General features: G+C 41.0%; 3 protein-coding genes, 1 long non-coding RNA gene, 2 other non-coding genes and 1 pseudogene across 7 annotated transcripts; 4 read left to right on the top strand and 3 right to left on the bottom strand.

Moving 5' to 3' along the window:
* Nucleotides 1-694: 694 nt before the first annotated feature.
* Nucleotides 695-3,790, bottom strand: LOC145217520 (uncharacterized; annotated as a pseudogene).
* Nucleotides 3,791-3,848: 58 nt separating this feature from the next.
* On the top strand, nt 3,849-4,918 carry LOC145217508 (centrosomal protein 20-like). The gene has a single exon (XM_080084780.1). It carries the CDS (start codon nt 3,978-3,980, stop codon nt 4,431-4,433), a length of 456 nt encoding a protein of 151 aa, XP_079940906.1. The 5' UTR covers nt 3,849-3,977; the 3' UTR covers nt 4,434-4,918.
* Nucleotides 4,919-9,386: 4,468 nt separating this feature from the next.
* On the bottom strand, nt 9,387-11,463 carry LOC145217494 (uncharacterized). The gene has a single exon (XM_080084769.1). It carries the CDS (start codon nt 11,394-11,396, stop codon nt 9,456-9,458), a length of 1,941 nt encoding a protein of 646 aa, XP_079940895.1. The 5' UTR covers nt 11,397-11,463; the 3' UTR covers nt 9,387-9,455.
* Nucleotides 11,464-11,550: 87 nt separating this feature from the next.
* Nucleotides 11,551-11,624, top strand: Trnas-gga (transfer RNA serine (anticodon GGA)). The gene has a single exon. It is a non-coding gene; the product is annotated as a tRNA-Ser (tRNA).
* A 281-nt stretch (nt 11,625-11,905) lies between these two features.
* Trnas-gga (transfer RNA serine (anticodon GGA)) lies at nt 11,906-11,979 on the top strand. The gene has a single exon. It is a non-coding gene; the product is annotated as a tRNA-Ser (tRNA).
* A 4,076-nt stretch (nt 11,980-16,055) lies between these two features.
* Nucleotides 16,056-17,507, bottom strand: LOC145219490 (uncharacterized). The gene is made up of 2 exons (XM_080086854.1): nt 16,716-17,507; nt 16,056-16,326 (listed from the first exon to the last, which is right to left on the bottom strand). Exons 1-2 carry the CDS (start codon nt 17,505-17,507, stop codon nt 16,312-16,314), a joined length of 807 nt encoding a protein of 268 aa, XP_079942980.1. The 3' UTR covers nt 16,056-16,311.
* Nucleotides 17,508-18,545: 1,038 nt separating this feature from the next.
* LOC145217517 (uncharacterized) lies at nt 18,546-19,231 on the top strand. 2 transcript variants are annotated; one of them, XR_013857413.1, is made up of 3 exons: nt 18,546-18,719; nt 18,851-18,988; nt 19,149-19,231. It is a non-coding gene; the product is annotated as an uncharacterized LOC145217517 (long non-coding RNA). The 2 variants fall into 2 exon arrangements; XR_013857412.1 differs by having other exon boundaries at nt 18,851-19,231.
* The last annotated feature ends 1,359 nt before the right edge of the window (nt 19,232-20,590 follow it).

A 20,590-nucleotide genomic window follows, 5' to 3' on the forward strand; every position in this document is an offset into this window, starting at 1 on the left:
ACATGACAGAATGAACTTGGTCAAATTGCGCGCCAGACCCATGCATAGACATTTAAAACTTCGGGATTTCGTCCCCGGGAGTGTCCTGGGTTCCGACCCCATGAAAAAAGGTAGTTTTTTGGGCCTTAAACAAAATTCGTAAAAGCTACTTGTTACTGTCCGTAACAAGGCATTTATGCCAAAGTGACAGTCTAATGGTTACCATAACGGTCTTCCAGCGCTGTTATTAAAACTATTATTTCGAAGACAAGGTCGCTTCGTTTGCACGCGATGTTTTCATCGTAGTCATCATGGAATTTTTCGTGTGCTTTTTTAGTCTCGGACACTACCGTATTTGGCCTTCGTACGGCGCTTTTACGCTTCGCTGCATAGATGACCGAGGCGCTCCCTCGTTTTATTTCCGCTAGATATCCTTATCTCTTCAAGTCGCTCGAACCTCTTTTAATTGAGTAAAGATCGCACGGTTTGCCAAGCTATACTGACATTTTTTGTAAGGCCTTGCTAAAGGCATTTTTGGTGTATATAACCTGTTGCTTTGCTGCTGAAATTCAGTTCTCGTTGTGTCGCATCTTACTTGTGTAAAATTCACATTTAGCGTGTATCGAAGCTAATATCGCATTAACATCTTGTAAATACATCCTATAGTAATCAGAAAGCAGTTGCGCCTTGTTACGGATGTATTCTAAGGTTAGACTCATCACAGCGGTAAAATAAGAACTCACAAGCGATCTATTTTAGCACGTAGGAATACTCAGTTAACAGTCCCAATTAGCTCACACTCTAATCGAATAAACAAACAGGCAACACTACTTTTGCTTTAATTTCATTTTTATCTTTCGAATCTTCAGACATTCGCAAAAACAGTACTAGTAAAAAAAAACAGTATTAGCTGTGTGTTTATGGGTGGTTTGCTGTTTTAACCTATTTTAACTCATTTTTGGTGCAAAAATTCTTTAAAGTATATACATTTTCTCTCTTACCAGTGCTTTAGGGATGGAGTATGACTTTGGACTAATAAAAAAATAACATCAGAATGTTATGAGAACCACCCTTTCTTTTTTGCATAGAGACGACTGTGTGGCAAATAGTACGAAGGCTATAAAATGTAACAGTATCCAAGTTGCTTTCTGCGCGGTCATTCTATTGAATGATGACTACCCTTTCCTACATAACAAATCCGACGGCACAATTAGCTGCAACTTTCCACTTTTATTCAACCAAACGATTTAATATGCATTTTTAAGAAACCGGTTGTGGTACATGCTGATGTGCACAGAATGCACGTTGTTAAAGCACCGTGCAAAAAGACGTTAAACGGGGATACAATTTGCGGAAGACCTTTGTGTATCTTATTGCATAATGAACTTTACAGTTTCTTGTGTCACAACCGAATATTCGGCGTACCCTACGCGTTTGACATAAAAACATAAATTTATCGACCAGGCAATTAGTGCAGAATGGTTGTGTTACGTCCTTATTTTAGTTATGTGAGGTTTAACATTCTCTTAAGCAGGATTTCCATCCCGACAATAAATTACTGATTTTTGTCTACAGTGGAAAAAGCGATAATGTGTTAAAAAACATAATATTTGACGCGATTTCCGTTGATAATCAGCAGAAAAGATAGGTTTGACACTTTGAACTTGAACCGAAAACCGAGTTTTCGGTACATCTCTGGTTCAAAAAAACTAATACACAGTCATGCGACCAGTAAACGAAATGGTAATATTTTCAATCATAATCGCATTTCTTAACAAAGCACAGCTTTTTCAACAACAAATTAATGTGGTTTCTCATTGTGAATCAACATGTGTTTTTTCAAAATGTTTACTCGGCAAAATCTTTTCTCACAAACATCACATGGTTTCTCGTCATTATGAGTCAACATGTGTTGTTTCAAATTTCCACCGAGACTGAATCTTTTTTACAAACATCACATTGATGTGGTTTTTCTTTAGTGTGAATCAACATGTGTTTTTTTAAAACTTCTGTATAGTTAAATCTTTTTTCACAAACACCACATCGATGAGGTTTCTCATTGGTATGGGTCAGCATGTGTCGTTTTAAATCTCCACCTCGTCTGAATCTTTTCTCACAAACAACACATGTGTGTGGTTTCTCATTAGTGTGAATCAACATGTGTGCTTTCAAATCTCCACTTCGGGTAAATCTTCTTTCACACACATCACATCGATGCATTTTCTGATTAGTGTGGATGATCATGCGTCTTTTCAAATTTTCACCGAGGCTGAATATTTTTTCACAAACATTACATCGGTGTGGCTTTTCTTTCGTGTGAATCAACATGTGCCTTTTCCAATCTCCGCCTTGGTTGAATCTTTTCTCACATACATTACATTGGTGTGATTTTTCATTAGTGTAAATCACATATGTTTTTTCAAATATCTAACTTGTGTTGTAACACATCTATATGGTTTCTCATTAGTGTGAATTGCCGTGTGTGCTTTCAAAGCAGCCCGCTGTTTAAATCTTTTCTCACAAACATTACATCGATGAGGTTTCTCATTGGTGTGAATCGCCATGTGTCTTTTTAAATCTCCACCCCGGGAAAAGCTTTTTTCACAAACAACACATCGATGGGGTTTATCATTGGTGTGAATCGACATGTGTCGTTTCAAATATCCACTTTGAGCAAATTTCTTTCCACAAACATGACATTGGTGTGTTTTTTCATGGCAGTGAGTCGACATGTGTCTTTTCAAACTTCTTCCATTGGTAAATCTTTTTTCACAAACATCACATCGATGAGGCTTTTCTTTAGTGTGAATCAACATATGTTGCTTCAACTTTCACAAACATCACATCTATGGTGTTTCTTTTCCGTGTGAACCAACATGTGTTCGTTTAAAACTTCACTGTTGCATTAAAATGTTGAACGAAGGTGTGTTATATAACTACTTCGTATTTATGTAAAAGCATATGAGCCAATAAATATTTCTGTTGAAAGTTAACATCAGTTCCTTGTTATTTATGGTTTTGCACAGAAGCTTAACAGGCAACCTGAACGATCCTCAAGCATACGAAATAATCTATTACGCCCAATCTATGTGAACACTGGCCTTTCATGTTCCTGTATTTATCCTTTTACTGTGCAGAACAACTGATAATGCTGTAAAGCTTTCGCTTGCGTGTTCACGACCTAACTATCGGACGCTACCGATATAAATGTTTTGCAGTTTTCTATCTGGGCGATCCACTAACAGCAGTAGAATAATTCCCAGATCCAGTACAAAGAACGTGCCTTCGTCACCTTACCCTACATACCAGGGTTAATAGATATAATCCGTCGTATGTTGACCGATTTCGATGTATCGGTTGGGGTCAAACCAGCAAACACCCTACGTCAGATTCTGTCTCACCCAAAAGACCCGCTAGATGCTACTGCGACAAGGGGTGTGGTTTATGTTATACCGTGCGGAGAGTGTGACGACATTTACATCGGTGAGACAGGCAGAAGTCTAAATACGCGAAAGGGATGTGGGCAAGAATGATGCTAGGAAATCAGCGTTGGCAAACCATGCAACTACTCACCACCACAGCATTATTTTTTCTGCTGCTCAGGTGTTGGTGAAGGAAACTGATTATCACAAGCGAAGTTTCCTAGAGTCTTGGAACATCCATTCACACGCCAACACAATGAACGTTAAAACAGATGTTCTAATGCCGATAAATTATCGGGCGCTTTTACAGCACTGAGCTTGCGTTATCATTGCGTTGGTGCGAGTTTGCAGCCGCGCGTTTTTCTTATCGCTGTTTTTTTGCGTGTGTTTTGCACTTTGTCGCTTTATAAGAATTTTGTCCTGCAAGTTATGTCATTATCCTGATGAAGGCGTCTTGCATAGGACGTCGAAACGTCGATTGATTCTATTTGAATAAGATGTATTGTGTCTAAATATTGTAAAATCGTTATTGAAGTTTATCATACCTTTTTGAACTGCTTGTTGAAGTAGGAAAATATGGCCACAGTTGATGCACTTAAGAAAGCTCTAACAGACACATTGGAGACCAAAGGAGTAATGGGAGAATTAAAAGCTCGTGTTCGAACTGAAGTATTTCGTGCTTTGGATGATCCAACTGCTACCAAGCCAAAACTGAGCAACGAAAATCTTCTTATCAATGACCTTATTAGGGAGTATTTAATCTTTAACGACTACAAATACACTGATTCTGTATTAGTTGCTGAGACTGGACAGCCTGAAGTACAACTACACAGGGATTTTTTGTGTCAAGAACTAAATGTTGCAGATACAGAAAGTTCAGCTAAAGTACCACTGTTGTACAGTTTGCTTGATAGCTTTATGCACCAACAAAGTGAAAAAGCTGGGATCGTGGAAACAAGTTCAACAACCAAAAAAGAATCTTCATCTTTAGGACATCATGGACTTTTAATGGATGATAGAGGTGAAAAATAGCCAATTGCTTACAACAACAGAGTTATCAACTAAGAATGACTGCATATGTTGCTTAAACTGATTGATGATTTCTATAAATTGTTTTTTTGCGTATTATAAACTTTAGGCTATTTTTTAAAATTTTTATGTTTCACATCTTTTGTGCACCTTTCAGAGAAGACAAAGCTTTGGAACAGGTGTGAATTCTAAGTACTTGGTTTTTGTTTTACGTCTGGTAATAATGCGAGCTGAAAATAATGATTTTGATTTGATGTAACTTTGTAAGAAAACTTTTTATTTTTCCTTTATTTTGTTGTGTTGTTACAACTATGTAGCTCACTTCTATTGGGTTATTGTATTTGTCTTTCTGAGCTTGTACTTTGTGCCCAAAAAGATGAAGATCTAAACTTTTATACCAAAGCACCTGAAAAGTTATTTTTTTCATTTTTAAAAAAGAAAAAAAAATCGAAACGTCGATTGTTTACAATAAACTGCTGGAAGAGCAATACTTTGTTATACATTATGCCTGGCAGCAATAGCCTATTTTATGAATTTAAAGGTCTGTACGGACCTAGCGTACTTGCGCAGTTGCGGAAATACGTTGATCTAAGACGTACCATTGTGAGACACAAGATGCACCTTTTTTTCAACCATAGATGCCTTATTGACAATGTGTTGCCTCGGTCGCTTCGGTTTAAATCGCTTCATAATTCGGCAGCGGGTAAAAATATAATGTGGAAATGCGGAATGGCCTTCATTCGACTGCGCATAGGCCTCTCTCACCATCGGATAAGGGAATGCTCTGAGCTCTCAGAAGAGCTTTTGCGCAGATTAGCCACAATTCTTTCGCACCATCACATGTGTCGCTTTGAATTGTATGTTAAATCGGGTAACGAAGCCCTTCAACGTCAACTCACGATTAACACGGAACGTCATCTCTGTTCGATTGCCCCAAAACGCAAGGAAGCCACAAATGCAACCGGAACGCTTCAAAAGAAAAATTGGGTCGTTAATCTGTCCAGCTATCAGCCGAATGAAGTGGAGCTAAAGGTTCTGCAACTAGGAACGAACTTTGCAGTTGCACCAAAAACAGTTCCGAAGGCAAGTATGTTGGCTGTGTTGAGAAGGGTATATATTCTTTGCCGATGCATGTTAAAACTTTAATACAAAGCAAGCTCGTTAATTGTATTAAAAGTCACAGGGGCAAGACTTGTAATCTTATGACATCCGAGCGTCGTGCAGTCACTGATCTCAAAGCCAATGACGACATTACTATTCTACCCGCGGACAAAGGTAAAGTACTGTTATTTTGGACCGCCAGGTTTATGACCACAAAATTCAAGAGCTTTTGCACGACTCAAGCACGTACAAGAAACTACCACGTGACCCGACCCGAAGAACGGAACAAGTTCTTAACAAGTTTGTTAGTGCTTTGCACAAGGAGAAGAAATGCATTTCCGATGCGATGTTCCATCACCTGCACAGTACAGATGGTTCTGCTCCACGGTTATACGGACTGCCGAAATTCCACAAGAAGAATGTGCCCCTTCGTTCAATCGTGTCGTTTATTGGAAGCCCCACTTACAACCTAGCCTCTAGCTCAGGGTTGGGCAAACTTTTCAGTGCAAGGGCCGCATTCAAAAGTTTATAATCTTATCGGGCCGCATGGTATTTCACCAACGGCCGCCAATTGCTTGCTTGTTGTTTTGTTTTAAAACAACTGATGTAAAAAATAAGGTTTGTATCATATATATACCATTTAAAGTCGCCTAAAATGCTCTGATTAACAATTTCTAACTTGTGCATAAGTTTAGCTGAACGGAGCTAACTGTTTATGACGTCATAAACTGTATTGTGACGATTGCAGTGCCCGTTCTTTTCGCATTGTTTGCACATAAAAAGCCTGGCGCATATGGTTACTAGACTGGTAATCTTTTTTCCAGTCCCACGAAATCTGTTTTAGCAGTTTGAAAATCAAAATATTAATAGATTGCGGCCGCAGGTTGTGCACCCCTGCGCAAAATTATTACATAGTATATTTTCAGCTTTATGCAAATACGTTTGTTCATGATTGTATGTCACGTTCCCGTTTGCACGGTTACGCAAAAGATTTGGGACTGACTATCGGAAGTTCTTTAACAACTAACGCTCGTGTACTCTGATCAGCAATAACCACTTTTCCTACACCTTTATTGCCTTATTCAAATAGAATCAACATACAAGAAATATGATTACTTACAGACACAGTAAACGATTGTAAGTTAAACCATTATATCAAATTACAATTGTATAAACACACATACGCTAAACGCCCTACCGTATAAACTTCTACCAGCGCGAGTTTGTATTATAATGACTCGTTTTACAAAACAGGCCTATTTATATCGTTCGAGTCACAATGGCTAGGGTCAAAACGTTAACTCTGCTGGACTTGAACATTTACAACAATAACGGCTGCGGCGAGTGACGGGCGACACAATAAGACTGATACATTGGGCGAAAACAAAGGAAAAGACAGTGTGAGGCTGCAGCCTGCAACAAAAGACTTGGCACGCACAATGAACGTCCGGTGATTGCAAGATAACGTCGCCTGTGAATTAGGTCATGTACTATCGGAGGTCGGTCTATAGCACATTTGTGACACAACCCCGTTTTTAAAAGAAATGTTTCTTTCGAGAAAATTTACGTTAAACAAACACAAATGTGGCGACAATAACAAGCAATCCAAACCCAATTACATTCGGCTGAGATAATCTGCCCCAACATTTTCGCATCCTTTAATATACTCGCAGCGAATGTCAAAGTTTTGAAGGTACATTGCCCAGCGCATGATTCTGTCATTGTCAAATTTTGCGTTTTGCAAAAAGGACAATGGTTGATGATCTGTTTGCAAGATAAAGTTCCGTCCGTGTAGGTATACCTTGAATTTTTTAACCCCCCATACGACTGCTAGGCATTCGCGCTCGATGGTGGAGTATCGTCGCTCTGCACTCGATAACCTTTTACTCGCATAGCTTATTGGAAAGTATTGTTCATCGTGCATTTGGGGCAGAACGGTCCCAATACCCTCGCATGAGGCGTCGGTCCGTAAAACAAATTCACGTGTAGTGTCCGGTAGATGTAGAATTGGCTTGCTTGACAATACTGATTTAAGGTTGTCAAAGGCTGTTTGTTGTTCGTCGCCCCAATCGATGGTATCCGGGTGACCCTTTCTGGTAAGATCCGTTAGCGGCACAGCTATAGAGGCATAGTTTGGAATGTAGTCCCGATAGTAGCCGGTTAACCCCAGGAACGATCTGACCTCCGTTTTGGTTCTTGGCCTTGATGCGTCTTTTATTTTCTCCACGTTATCCTGATGCAAGCCAATGACATTTTTCCCGATGTGATGCCCCAGAAAATTAACATCACCTGCACCCAGGAGACATTTGGTTGGTCGTGCAGTTATGTGGGCTTGCGCCAGTCGCTTAAACAACTCTTGCAGCGTCGTAAGGTGCTCTTCCCAAGTTTTCGTATGTACAATGACGTCGTCTATGTAATGTTCCACGTTCCTCATACCTTTCAACAACTTTCGCATCCCGCGTACAAACGTTGCACTGGAGTTTTTCATCCCAAATGGCATCTTGCAAAATTCGTAGCATCCATCCGGTGTCACAAAAGCTGTCTTGTGTACGTCTGAGTCAGTGACTTTTACTTGCCAGTATCCTTTAGTCAAATCGATCGTCGAAAAGTACTTGTCGTCTCTCAAGTCGTGGAAAACATCCTGGGCCGTTGTCATAGGTTCAGGATCAAACACCGTTACCTTGTTAAGTTTCCGATAATCGATGCAAATCCTGTTTGATCCATCCTTCTTTCGAACAATAACCACCGGTGACGCATATGATGACGTTGAAGGTCTTATCACTCCTGTGTCTAACATTTCGCGAATATCTTTTCGTAATGATTCGCGCACGTTAAAAGGTACTGCGTAGGGCTTCGATCGTATGGGCTTTTCGTTGGTAAGTTGAATACTGTGTTCAACCAAGTTCATGCATCCGGGCTTTTCAGAAAATACCTCTACATGTGCTTCGACAATCTTCCTGACTTCTTGCTTCTGTGAGAGAATCACTGACGACCAGGTCATCGGTTGTTTCATGGTGGGTTCCCAAGTTTAACTCCAGCAATTCGTCGTCGTCCACCGAGTCGGGAATTTCATTATGGCACAAAGCACTCATTACCAGCGCGTCGCTTGTCGTCGATCCATTTTCTTCTGTTGATCCTCGTTGGACGTATTCCTTTAATAAGTTAATGTGGTAAAGCTTAGTACTACCTTTGACGTTTACGCGGTAGTCATTGATTCCAACTTTCCCTTCGACTTGAAACGGTCCCTTCCATTGCATGAGCAACTTGTTGCTATCGGTAGGGAGCAGAACTAAAACCTGATCACCTTCCTTAAGCGTCCGCCTTCTTGCCTTGCGGTCAAAATTCTTCTTGTACCTGGTTTGTGCCCTCACACTTGCTTCTTTGGCGATTTGCATGGTATTTTCCAGTCTCTCTCGAAGCTCAAACACATATTGGTAGCTGCACATGGTTTCTGGATCTGTTATCTCGTTGGTGAACATGTCCTTGAGGATGTGAAGCGGTCCTCTGACCGTTCGACCATACAGAAGCTCAAACGGCGCAAACCCAGTGGATTCCTGGGGTACTTCACGATAAGCAAACAGTAAGGGATTTACATACCGATGCCATTGCTTCGGCTGCTCGTTGCACAGTCGCTTCAGCATTGTCTTTAAAGTACCATTAAATTTTTCAACTAACCCATTACATTGTGGAGAATACGGAGTAGTCTTTAGATGGCGCACCTTTAAAAGCCGTTCGACCTCCCTCATGCAGCTGGAGATGAACTGGGTTCCTTGGTCCGATAGCACCTCGTATGGAATGCCCACCCTGCTGTAAATATCAACCAACGCTTCCGCCACATCCTCTGTAGTGATGTTCTTCAACGGCACTGCCTCAGGATACCGGGTGGCGTAATCGACCAAAGTCAGTAAATAGCGATGCCCCTCTTCACTTGGGGGGTGAATTGGGCCGAGGTTCATCGACTGCTGGCATTCTCTGAAGTGGAACTTTTGCAACTCTCCCCTTGCAAATCGTCTTCTGGCAGACATCGCAGGATTTGCAAAATCGTTGAACATCTCCTCTTACACCAGGCCAGTAAAAATTTCTAAGAATGCGGTCTAGCGTTTTCTTCATACCCATATGGCCACCCATCATGGAGTCATGAGCTACCTCCATTATCTTGCATCGATAAGCCATAGGAACCATCAGCTGTTGAATTGGCTTTCCATAGTTGAACTTAGGATGCCAGAACTCTCTGTACAGGAGGTTCCCCTTTCGAACAAACTTCACATGACCTTCGCCCTGTGACCTTGTCCCTGACTTGTCCCGAAACTTATCCAATGATGCATCTTCATTTTGGGCTTGTAGAAAAGACTCCCGATTTATAACGTCGAATCCTTTGCAGCCAGATATTCTTAAGGGTTTCGTTTGGCCCCGCTCACGTGCTGCGGATCGTGTGACAACTGCACAGGTTTCCACGGGTGCGGCACTCCAGTTTGGATCTGGTGAGCCCCAATTTCTGGCCCCAGGTACGTTGCCAATGATTAGGTCGACGTTTAAGTCGGTCACGCAAATTGCCTCAACCGTACCTGAGTAATAGGGCGTGTCGACTGTAATGAGCGCCACCGGTGCAGGTTCAGCCTTCCCTTTGAAACCCTGGACGTATTGCACTTTTCCCGTTAGTTGGTGATCTGAGACTAAGGACCTACGAATCACTACTGAGGTACATCCCGTATCGCGAATCGTTTCCACCGATCTCTGTCCTACTCGACCCATTGTCGCCTTAAGGTTCTGGTTCCGAACCTGAACAACCAAGGCGTTCGCTGGTTTGTCTGTTTGGTGATGTGGCCCCTCTTCGGTTCTCTTTAAACGACAGTCTCTTGCAATATGTCCTTGAGCGTTGCAGATAAAGCATCGGCGGTCAGTGGGGCCCAACAAACGATGACTCGCGCCAGGTTGCATTGGTCTACCACAGTTGGAATAATACACAGCAGCTCGGGGATGTTTCGTGTCGCAGCTGTGCCCGCTAATCGTCTTTTTTAACGGCCCAAGAAACCTATCGGCCTTTTGCGCGAACTCCTTTAAATCGTTTGATGAGTGCTGCCTCATGTACAGCGACAGTTCCTTGTAACTGTCTTTGTGGAACTTTTCGCGAAGGAAAAGTTCCTTAAGCCCTTTGTAGGTCTTTTCGATGCCGGCCATTTCCACCCAACTATCCAAGTAATTTTCAAACCGCACGAAATACTGGGAAACCGTTTCGCCTTGCTGTTGGGTTTCATTATTAAACTTGTGGCGGTATCCGTCCTCGCGTAATCCATACCGTTCCCGCAACGCACGTTTCAGCACCTCGTAGTCCCTGGCCTCTTCTGCTGACAGTCGAGAATATACTCCCATCGCTTTTCCCGTCAGCAGTGCACTGAGCCATGGCGCCCATTGGCTTCTCTCCCAACCGCTATTCTCTGCGTATCTCTCAAACCGCAGCAAATATCCGTCCATGTCATCCACATCGTCCACAAATTTGGGAAGCTCTGGACACTTGCCGGCACCAGCGTTACTGCTGCACGTTGTCGAAGTGCTTCTGGTCTCTTCGCGGCTTTGTCTATCTTCCACCTCAAGCTTTTTCATAGCCAGTTCGTGCTCGCGGACTTGTTGCCGCTCTTCCCTTTCTTGTTTTCTTTGCTCATCTTCACGTCTTTTCTGTTCAGCGTCGGCCTCAAGTTTCCTCTGCTCGATCTCAAGTCTCTTTCGCTCAGTCTCGGCTTCACGGTTAAGTCTCCTTTCCTCACGTTCTTCTTCCTTATTTATTTGCTCATCGACGTATTGACGCAAGTCTTGGTCAACCAGTCCCATCTGTTTTCCCGCCTCCACATAACGGTTTATAGACATCATTGCCGATCTTACAGGGGTTAGTGTTCAACTTCGCGTTTTTAAATCAGTATCCCGGACGAGCCCCCAGATGTCAAGTCGAACCGGCTGATTCGGTATAGCGCCTTCAATGGGCCTGGCATACTGTGGATTCGACTTTCGGCGGATTCTCCACTGGGCCTGTGTAGCTCAGTTGGTAGAGCGCGAGTCCCGGAAAGACTCCTGTCGTGGGTTCGAATCCCACCGCAGGCTAGATTTTTCTAGCCTACGCCTTGCCATATGGTGGTGAATGCTTGGTGACCGGCTGATTCGGTATAGCGCCTTCAATGGGCCTGGCGTACTGTGATTTATATATGAATGTGCCGTGATCGCTGGTCTGCATAGACGCTTCAGGGCTGATCCCAGTTATGAATTTATGTTCATCTTAACTGATACTGGTCAATCTGGCGATCCCCTACTACGAAGCTGACATGTGCAGCATACGAGGCAGGCAACGGTGCTTGTGATTCGACTTTCGGCGGATTCTCCACTGGGCCTGTGTAGCTCAGTTGGTAGAGCGCGAGTCCCGGAAAGACTCCTGTCGTGGGTTCGAATCCCACCACAGGCTAGATTTTTCTAGCCTACGCCTTGCCATATGGTGGTGAATGCTTGGTGACCGGCTGATTCGGTATAGCGCCTTCAATGGGCCTGGCGTACTGTGATTTATATATGAGTGTGACGTGATCACTGGTCTACATAGACGCTTCAGGGCTGATCCCAGTTATGAATTTGTGTTTATCTTCACTAAATCTGCCCAAAGTCATTTAAACGTATTGCGCATTTTTATGTGTCCTAAATTTCGTGTTTGTGCGTTGGGGATTAGGCCGCCGCAACTTCCCGTTGTTACGAAGTCAGGACGCTTTTGTTTCCAGCCGTGTGCCTGCTAATGTGATTTAGTGTTCCCTGCTAAATTTCGTACCACGTGTTTTGTGCTATATAAGGTTTTGCGTTTCGTTCAATAAAACACTCTAGAGTCTAGACACTCTTCGTTCTGAAGTCACGACTCTACTCTAGACACTCTTCGTTCTGGAGTCACGACTCTATGCACTCTACGCACTAGAGTGAACTCTACTCCGCACTCCTATGCTCTGGAGTCAGAACAGGGAACACACTGGCGTCACCACAGTCGCAACGGGCCACATGTGTGTAACAAAATAACGGCCGTCCCCCACAATAGATCTATCTATCCATCAGCCCATCACAATTTGCAAATTGTTCAGTCTTTTCTTGTTATTTAAAATTTTGTGATTAAATGTTTCATGATGTTGCTTTTTTTTTCTTACATGTGGGGCCTTTGTAAGTTCAACACGAGTAAAACCCCTGGTCATCATTTTGTCAGTAATCAGAACCTTCAGCCTTCATATTGTCAGCAGAGGTGCTTATATCTGGCAAAAATGACAGTGTTCAAGTTATCCACTTATTGTTACGCGACAGACCCTTATGACCGCCATTTTATGTCCAAATTAGTACAGTGTGTATGGGGAGAAACGAATATTGTTGTTAGTAGTAATCAATTCAACGGCTTAAATTTCTTTAAAAAAATTATGTTTATTTGTTTTCCATGCGGGAAGTCGCCGAATATGGTAAAGCGGTCGTTCGTCGTCCGACCTATCTGAATCAACTGTGTCTTCTGAAGGTCAACCCTCTGCACAATTGTAAAACTAATTTCAACTGAAAGTCGCGTAATGTCAGGTAAAATGCGAGATGACGATTTTTTTTGTCTATTTCAGGCTTTTTCTGGTGCAGGGGCAATTAGAAATCATTTGATCTATATGGTCAACGCCTGACATGTGCTCGTTGTATTCAACAATACAGGCGGGTTTCAAAATGGTTTCTTTTTCCCCGTGACCTCGTTTTATTCTTCTATCAATCGGAACAGTGGATCCATCATGTTTTGTGTTTATCATTTTCACCAGTCTTTCATCTTTTCGAACCAGGACCACCACTTTTCCGCTGTCGTTTGCAATGACCTGATATCTGCAAAGTTTTTTTTATGGGTTTGCTTATAAAAGGTTCACCTCTGTTTGTCCGTAAAGTGCTTATTATTTCGTGTTTGAACATCAGATAAAATGGTGGCAACATAGTTGCTCTTGGTTTTATCATCTGAAAACTCTTTTAGGTTTTCATAATTGAGACTTGAAAGATTTTGGGCCACTGCAGCCATAGTCACCTTCTGGACTTAATGGACTAGCAAACTGAGCACGTTCATACACTTTCTTAAGGCAAAGAATAGCTTCCTGTTCAATCTTGGGAAGGAAAAAAAGTGGGCTGGGGCCATGGCTGGTTCTTGCCAAGATATCACCGTTACTGTACCGTATCAAAAGGGAAGCAGACAGATATGGGCGTGTGGTTAATGTTGACCATTTTCAACGGAAACTGCCCTAACCAATTGGCCCGAGCCGTCCAACGACGCATATGTGGAGATGGGCAACTCAACGGAACATGATTATAACTTTGATGAGCCAAATCACATATTGGTCAACGCTGATCCGTCCAGATTTGGCCGCACGCGTCGCGCGGCAAGCTATTTAAATGCGTATGAATGGTGATATTTATGTTGTGTGTTATGTGATTATTCTATGCGGATAAAACGTGCTTTGTGCAGGGGGTGCAGGGGGCCCGTGAACCAATCAGAAACGACACAAGTTTGCCGAGCACTACACATCACAACTGTCAAAATGTTCCCCAAAATATACAAATACACCAGAACTATTAAGTACAAAGACTTCATGCGATATAAAGTGAATACAAAAAATTATTCACAGCATAACACTCAATACTAGCATAATAATGAAAGAATTTAAAGGGCTTCAAGAACAAAGGCATTCACAGTCATTACTTGGTACCAACAGAAATTTTTGCATTTTTCTGTTCCTATATGACCGACATGAATCTGTGCAAGCATGTTCGCACGCAAACGCATTGGAACAACAAATTTTGAACCCTTGAAAATAACTCCTTTACTGCTGGACAATTCATCGCGATAGTTCCAAAGTGGTTGAACCTGTCGCGGGCACAAGTTCCGTTTTTTAGGCCATCCTCGAGTTATAACCTCCAGCAGTATCTGTAGCTGCGAATCTTTGCTTGCTTCGACTTGTATAGTTTCCCACACCGATGTATGTATTGGAAGTGAATCAAGCACCAACTCCACATATGCGTCAACAGCATTAGAATCTTCACCAGATACGACTTGTGGACAGCTTCGAGACAGAGTATCCGCAATAAACATGTTTTTTCCTGCGGTAAATCTTAATTTAAGCTCATATGCTTGTAACTTAATCATAAGCCTCTGTACACGCAATGGACAATCATTCAAGGGTTTAGAAAATAAACATATCAAGGGCTTGTGATCCGTTTCAACAATAACGCATCGAACGTAAATGTACTGATGAAACGCAGTGCAGGCAAATGAAATTGCTAGTAGCTCCTTTTCGATTTGAGCATATCTTTGTTCAGACTTGTTCAGTGAACGAGCTGCAAAAGCAACAGGAGCCCATTGACCTAAAAACGGTTGCAGCAGAACTGCTCCCAACCCTTCCAAAGACGCGTCTGCCGACCAGGGCTGCCAAAGCTTGGGTTTTGCCCCAAGATCTTGGGTTTTTACTTGTCGTCTTGGGTTCTTGGGTTTTATTTTGAAAATTATAGCAATTCTTGGGTTTTGAGTCCTATTGATGAAATAAATATATGTAAGAACTATTTTTAACAAAAAAAGTGTTTCGGGTAGCTGCACTGTTTAGGCCTCACTTTTATTTTCTCTCTTCTATACCTTAATTCTTTCTAGATAAGTATACAGTGATAGCAATCGTTGCATAAATTTACCATTTCGTTATAAGAACTGATACCCCATCAATATGAGCGAAAAATCTACTCCACTGAAAAAGAGAAAATGGTATGCTATGAGTTTTAAAGAAGAATGGTTGAAAGAAGTAGAATTTAAAGAATGGCTGATTCAAGATTCTAAAGACAGCGTTTCAAGCTATTGTAGGTGCTGTAATTAAAAATGCAAATAAATGAATGCTCGTTAAACATAAAAACTCAGCTAACCACCACAGAAGTTTTAAAGCTGCTAAATATACTGTAGACATTACTAATTTTATGAAAAAGAAAACATGATGATCATCAAACAACCAAGAGTGAACTGGCAATTGCTGCATATTTTATTGAACATAATGCTTGCATTGACCATTTCCTACCAGTTTGTAAAGTTGCATTTCCGGACAGTAAATTTGCCAATGAAACGAGTAAATTTCCTAATTAATTGCATTTCTAACCACATTTTGCAATCTTGGGTTTTCATTTAAATTCTTGGGTTATTTTGCTGTGAGTCTTGGGTTTTGTTGAAACACTCATTGGCAGCCCTGCTGCCGACACCTTAATAGGCGCCGTGGGATCGTAAAACCTCAAAAGAGGTTGACGTCCATAAATGTATCTACTCCCTCTATATGTTCATGTAACAAATGAATTGCTTTGTGGAACACTTCGGACGCCGAAGATATGCCAAAAGGCAAGCGAACAAAACGATACCTTCCAAAAGGCGTATTAAACGTGCATAATTTGGAGCTTTCTTCCGTAAGTTTCATTTGCCAAAATCCTGACAACGCGTCCAACTTCGAAAAATTCTGCGCTTTAGCAAACTGAGCCATCAATTCCGGTCTGGTTGGAAGCGCAAAATGTTCTCGCATAATTGCTTTATTGAGGTTCCTAGAATCCAGGCACACGCGTAATTTTCCGTTTGGTTTATTAACAATCACAAGCGAATTCACCCATGCAGTTGGTTCGTTAACTTTTTGAATGACACCGAGTGTTTCCATTCGTTGCAGTTCGGTTTTCAACTTGTCTCTTAACGCCAGCGGCACTCTGCGACACGCGTGTACTACAGTTGGCACCTCAGGGTCCAGTCTTATTGTATGTTCACCTGGAATGCAACCAAGACCAATAAAAACATCCTTATAAACATCATCAACAAACGCACAACTTGAACACGATGTAAATGATTGAGAACTTCCGATCCTTGCAGACCAATGATCAAAGAAGCATATCTATTGTTTACCACAACAAATACTAGCTCATAAGTTTTTTCGTTTGTTTTCACGAATAAAGTGCACTTTCCAGCTACTGGAATGGGATTTCGCGAATAATCTAGAAGCACAGATTTGCACTCAACCAGTGGCACCTTACATTGAAGTTGATTAAAGGCGTGACGAGTAATTATATTTACTTGCGACCCAGTGTCGACTTTAAACTGCATGATGGACCCATTTACCTCAATGAAACATGCCAATCAGTATTTGAATTTGTACTCACAGAACTAAGTTGAAATTCTTGATCGCTCTCCCTAGAAACTTCCGCAACGGCACGATAGCTTTGGTTAGGTCCAGTGGAAACGTCACAACACCTCGAGAAGTGATTCTTAGCACCACACTTAAAACAAACTTTGCCATAAGCAGGACATCGGTACCTTTGATGACGCCAGCCACACAACTTGCAGTTCGGGCGCTTTGGCAAAACCTGATTAACATCCGCTTGAACTCGATTAACCGACATTTCCGGAGGCTCATTGTTGATGCATACCGCTTGCTGTTGCGTAACTTCTTTGGAACGACAAGCGTTGATTGCTTTCAGTAGCGTGAGTTCCTCCTCCCGCAAAAGAGCTTCACGTACCTGGTTATTGGCGATACCACACACAATTCTGTCCCTTATAAGAGAGTCATTAAGTTGCCCAAACTCGCAACTTTTCGCCAGTAGTTTTAACTCTGTGACAAACTGACCAATATTTTGTTCGGGCTTCTGGCGACAAGAGTTAAACTTATATCGCTCGTATGTTACAGTTTTCCTCGGGCAGCAAAAAGTTTCCAACCTTCCTGTTATTGTTGAAAAATTCAGTTGATCGTCAGCTTCTAATTTAAACGAGTTGTAAAGATTTATACCTTCTGGTCCAAGTGTACAAAGAAGTAAAGATGATTTCTCTTTTGATGTTTTCTTTTCATATCCAATGGCGGTCAAATAGAGTTCAAATTGTTGCCTGAAGTTCTTCCAATTCTCAGGCACGTTTCCTGTCCATAGCATCGGACCAGGTGGCTTTAAAACTTGTTCCATTTAAGTTTACTTCTGACATTATGTAGTATTCTAACATACGCAAGCACTCAACCTGTTGCAGTCTATAGTGTAATGATGCTTAGAGGTCATGCGAGTTCTTATATATGTGAAGCAACAATAGAAATAATAATACAACACATATGCAAGTCCTTTTCTAATAGGACTTTTTTATGGACCTTGTAAACCAAAGCCTGTTCAGCAATATCTGGAAGAATTTATTGCTGAAATGAAATCCATCGAAGAAAAGGGTTTGACAAACAACATTTTAATGTCAAACTATCTTTTGTTATCTGTGGTTCTCCTGCCGATCTTTAATAAAGTGCATCAAACAACACAATGGCTATGCGGGTTGTGACAAATGCACTCAACACGGACATCGGAATAATCATCGAATGACTTATCCTGATTTTAATGCTCCCTTGCGTACTGACAAGTCCTTTGCTCATATGGAAGATTATGAGCATCATTTATCTGTATCTCCTTTTTTACCACTTAATGTTGGACTAGTTTCTAACTTTCCTCTGGATTACATGCATTTAAATATGCTTGGGTGTGACCAGACCCCTAAGTGACCTTTGGTGTCGTGGACCTTTAACAACTCGCATTAGTTGTTCATTGGTAAAGGCCAAATCTGTGAGTAATATTCTACCAGCTCTGAAACATTTTGCACATGTTTTGTTTGTGATCTTCATGAAAAGCTAGATGTGTGTATGTTGTCAGAAGTTGAAAGCAAATGTGTATTGTTGCCACATAAGCATGGCTTCGTTGCATTTGAGGAACATTGTTAAACTGATCACAGTTTTCATTCACAGGTTATTTATAGCCATGTATGCTGTAGTAGAGTTTTCTGGAGAAGATGATGAGAGTGGTTGTTCAATGATTGAAATAATAATACCTTTGGGGTGGCTGAGGAAAAATCAGAAGCTCTGTTATTGGCTGCCATATAGGGACAGTTTAAAAATTGCAAAGTGTGTCAAAAACCATGTAGATGCTGATTCAACTTGGACTACATGCATTGTAAAAAGGGTAATGTACAAAACAGGTATTTCATTTGTGCTTGCATGCTTGTTGTTTTGTATGTATACTTACAAAACTGCAATGACTAGATTCATACTTGAAGGCTCGAGAAAAAATGCGCCAAGCGGAAGAAGTCTCAGATCTTCAAACATCTGATATTTCTGATTCTGAAGTGTCCAAGAAGCGGATAAAAAGGTTTGTTAGTTATCTTGAATATAAACCTATATTTATGCACCATAAATAAATGCGTCCCTAAAAAATTATCAAAAACAATTTTAACTAAAGTTTTTAATACTGTTGATGTTGATCATTAGTTTTATTTTTAGACCAGTGGCTCGTTATGCTGATTTTGACTCTGATAGTGATGACTTATCTCCCCCTTCTAAAAAAAGAACTCCATCTGCACCTTCTCAAGTGCTTGGAATCCAGAAGAATTAAAGCGTAAACTTTTGGAAAGTGATCAGGTGTGTCATGTTATGAAACATAAGTACAAAATCTGTTGTGGTTAAAACAGAATTTCAATGTACAGTTATTGAGTAATATTATATGTTGCCACAATAATAAGTCTTCTTCCAAGTAAAGCGCAAGAACGAATAATTAAAGGCTATAAATTTGTCACTGCAGGAAGTATCGGAGTACCATCATTTCCAAATAACAGGTTAGGACCGGCATTTAAATTCTGGGTTTTTCTATGTTGCAGTCGAATTAGTTATAATTTTGTTAATTATTATTGTCATAAAAATATATATGAGGTGCTACACTTACAACAAACAATGCAATGTACACACACAGCTCCTAGGAGTTCTTTACTTACCTACATCCACGTCATATGATGATGGCAGTAAAAAGTATGATTATCACTAACTCTGTACTATTTTTGACATTGCGAACAAACTTTGTTTAATTATACATTTTCATTGTAGTAAAACAAATTTATTTTTTGTAGGATGAAGTGCAAAGTTCTTCCGATAGTTTTTTTAAATGAAAGTTTTTACTTACGTTCTTCACACTCCACATTTTCAGTCAGTGATGAGGATCACAGTATGAACCAAAGTAATGAGAAAAAAACAAGATTCATTTAATCCAAGGGGAAGAAAGAGAAAGAGGCATTTTAAAAAGTATTCTGCAACAAAAAGTGTAAATAATTCAAATGAACCTATATTTTATCCCAATAGAATTCTCTTTTCCATTTACATTAGAGAATTTTCATCAAAAGTGTCGAAGGAGTACTTGCAAAGAATAACTTAATGCTATGAAGTGTTTAATTGTAGAATTGGAAGGTCGACCCAGGCCCAACGTACCTTGTTCGCGATTGGCGAGATTAGTGGACTTGCCCACAACTAACCGTGTTTGCTGGCCAAGCTAAATGACATTTACTTTTACACTCATGCTTGTATGCTTGGTTGGTTAATAGATTATTCTGCTCAGTGTAAAATCTACATTGTTAAACTGAGTTAATCCTGAGATTGTATCTAGAGTTATGCAGGGTATTATCCAGACTACATGCATTACACCAGGGCTTCTTAAACTGTGGTTCGCGACCCCAATTGGGGTGGCGAAATATTTTGCGTTAATATGTCAGTGACAATAAATGGTATACTTGCGTACATTTATTGTTTACGCATCATTCCCGTGTAGAGGCTATACCAGGGGTGCACAATCTTTGCGGCTGTACAGAGACGAGTTTGTGCGGCCGTGAACATGTTTATTAGAATATATGTACTGGCGGCCGTAAGGTAAATAATAAATCTTTTGCCAAATATTTTGATTTTCAAACTGCTCTAAAAACATTTGGTGGAACTTAAAAGAGTATTATCAGCCTGGTAGTCATATGTGCTAGACCAGGGGCGTGCAACTGTTTATCGCAGTGGGCCACAACTTACAGTTTTAATGATGCTGGGGGCCAGACAATAAAGCAACACATATCTTTTTAAACAGCTTATTTAATAGCAGAGCGCACACAATCAAGTTACTGTTTGATCAATGGGAGATATCTGCTAACCTTTTCGTAGAATAAATGTCAATATATTTACTGCACCTATAAATCATGTTAATAAATCATTGCT

The sequence above is a fragment of the Phallusia mammillata genome, chromosome 3, assembly GCF_965637545.1.
Source record: "Phallusia mammillata chromosome 3, kaPhaMamm4.hap1.1, whole genome shotgun sequence".
NCBI classification, from domain to species: domain Eukaryota; kingdom Metazoa; phylum Chordata; class Ascidiacea; order Phlebobranchia; family Ascidiidae; genus Phallusia; species Phallusia mammillata.

Bases quoted from the DNA above. Each gene is read 5' to 3' on its own strand.
- LOC145217508 (XM_080084780.1), top strand. From the start codon at position 3,978: ATGGCCACAGTTGATGCACTTAAGAAAGCTCTAACAGACACATTGGAG.
- LOC145217494 (XM_080084769.1), bottom strand. From the start codon at position 11,396: ATGATGTCTATAAACCGTTATGTGGAGGCGGGAAAACAGATGGGACTG.
- LOC145219490 (XM_080086854.1), bottom strand. From the start codon at position 17,507: ATGGAACAAGTTTTAAAGCCACCTGGTCCGATGCTATGGACAGGAAAC.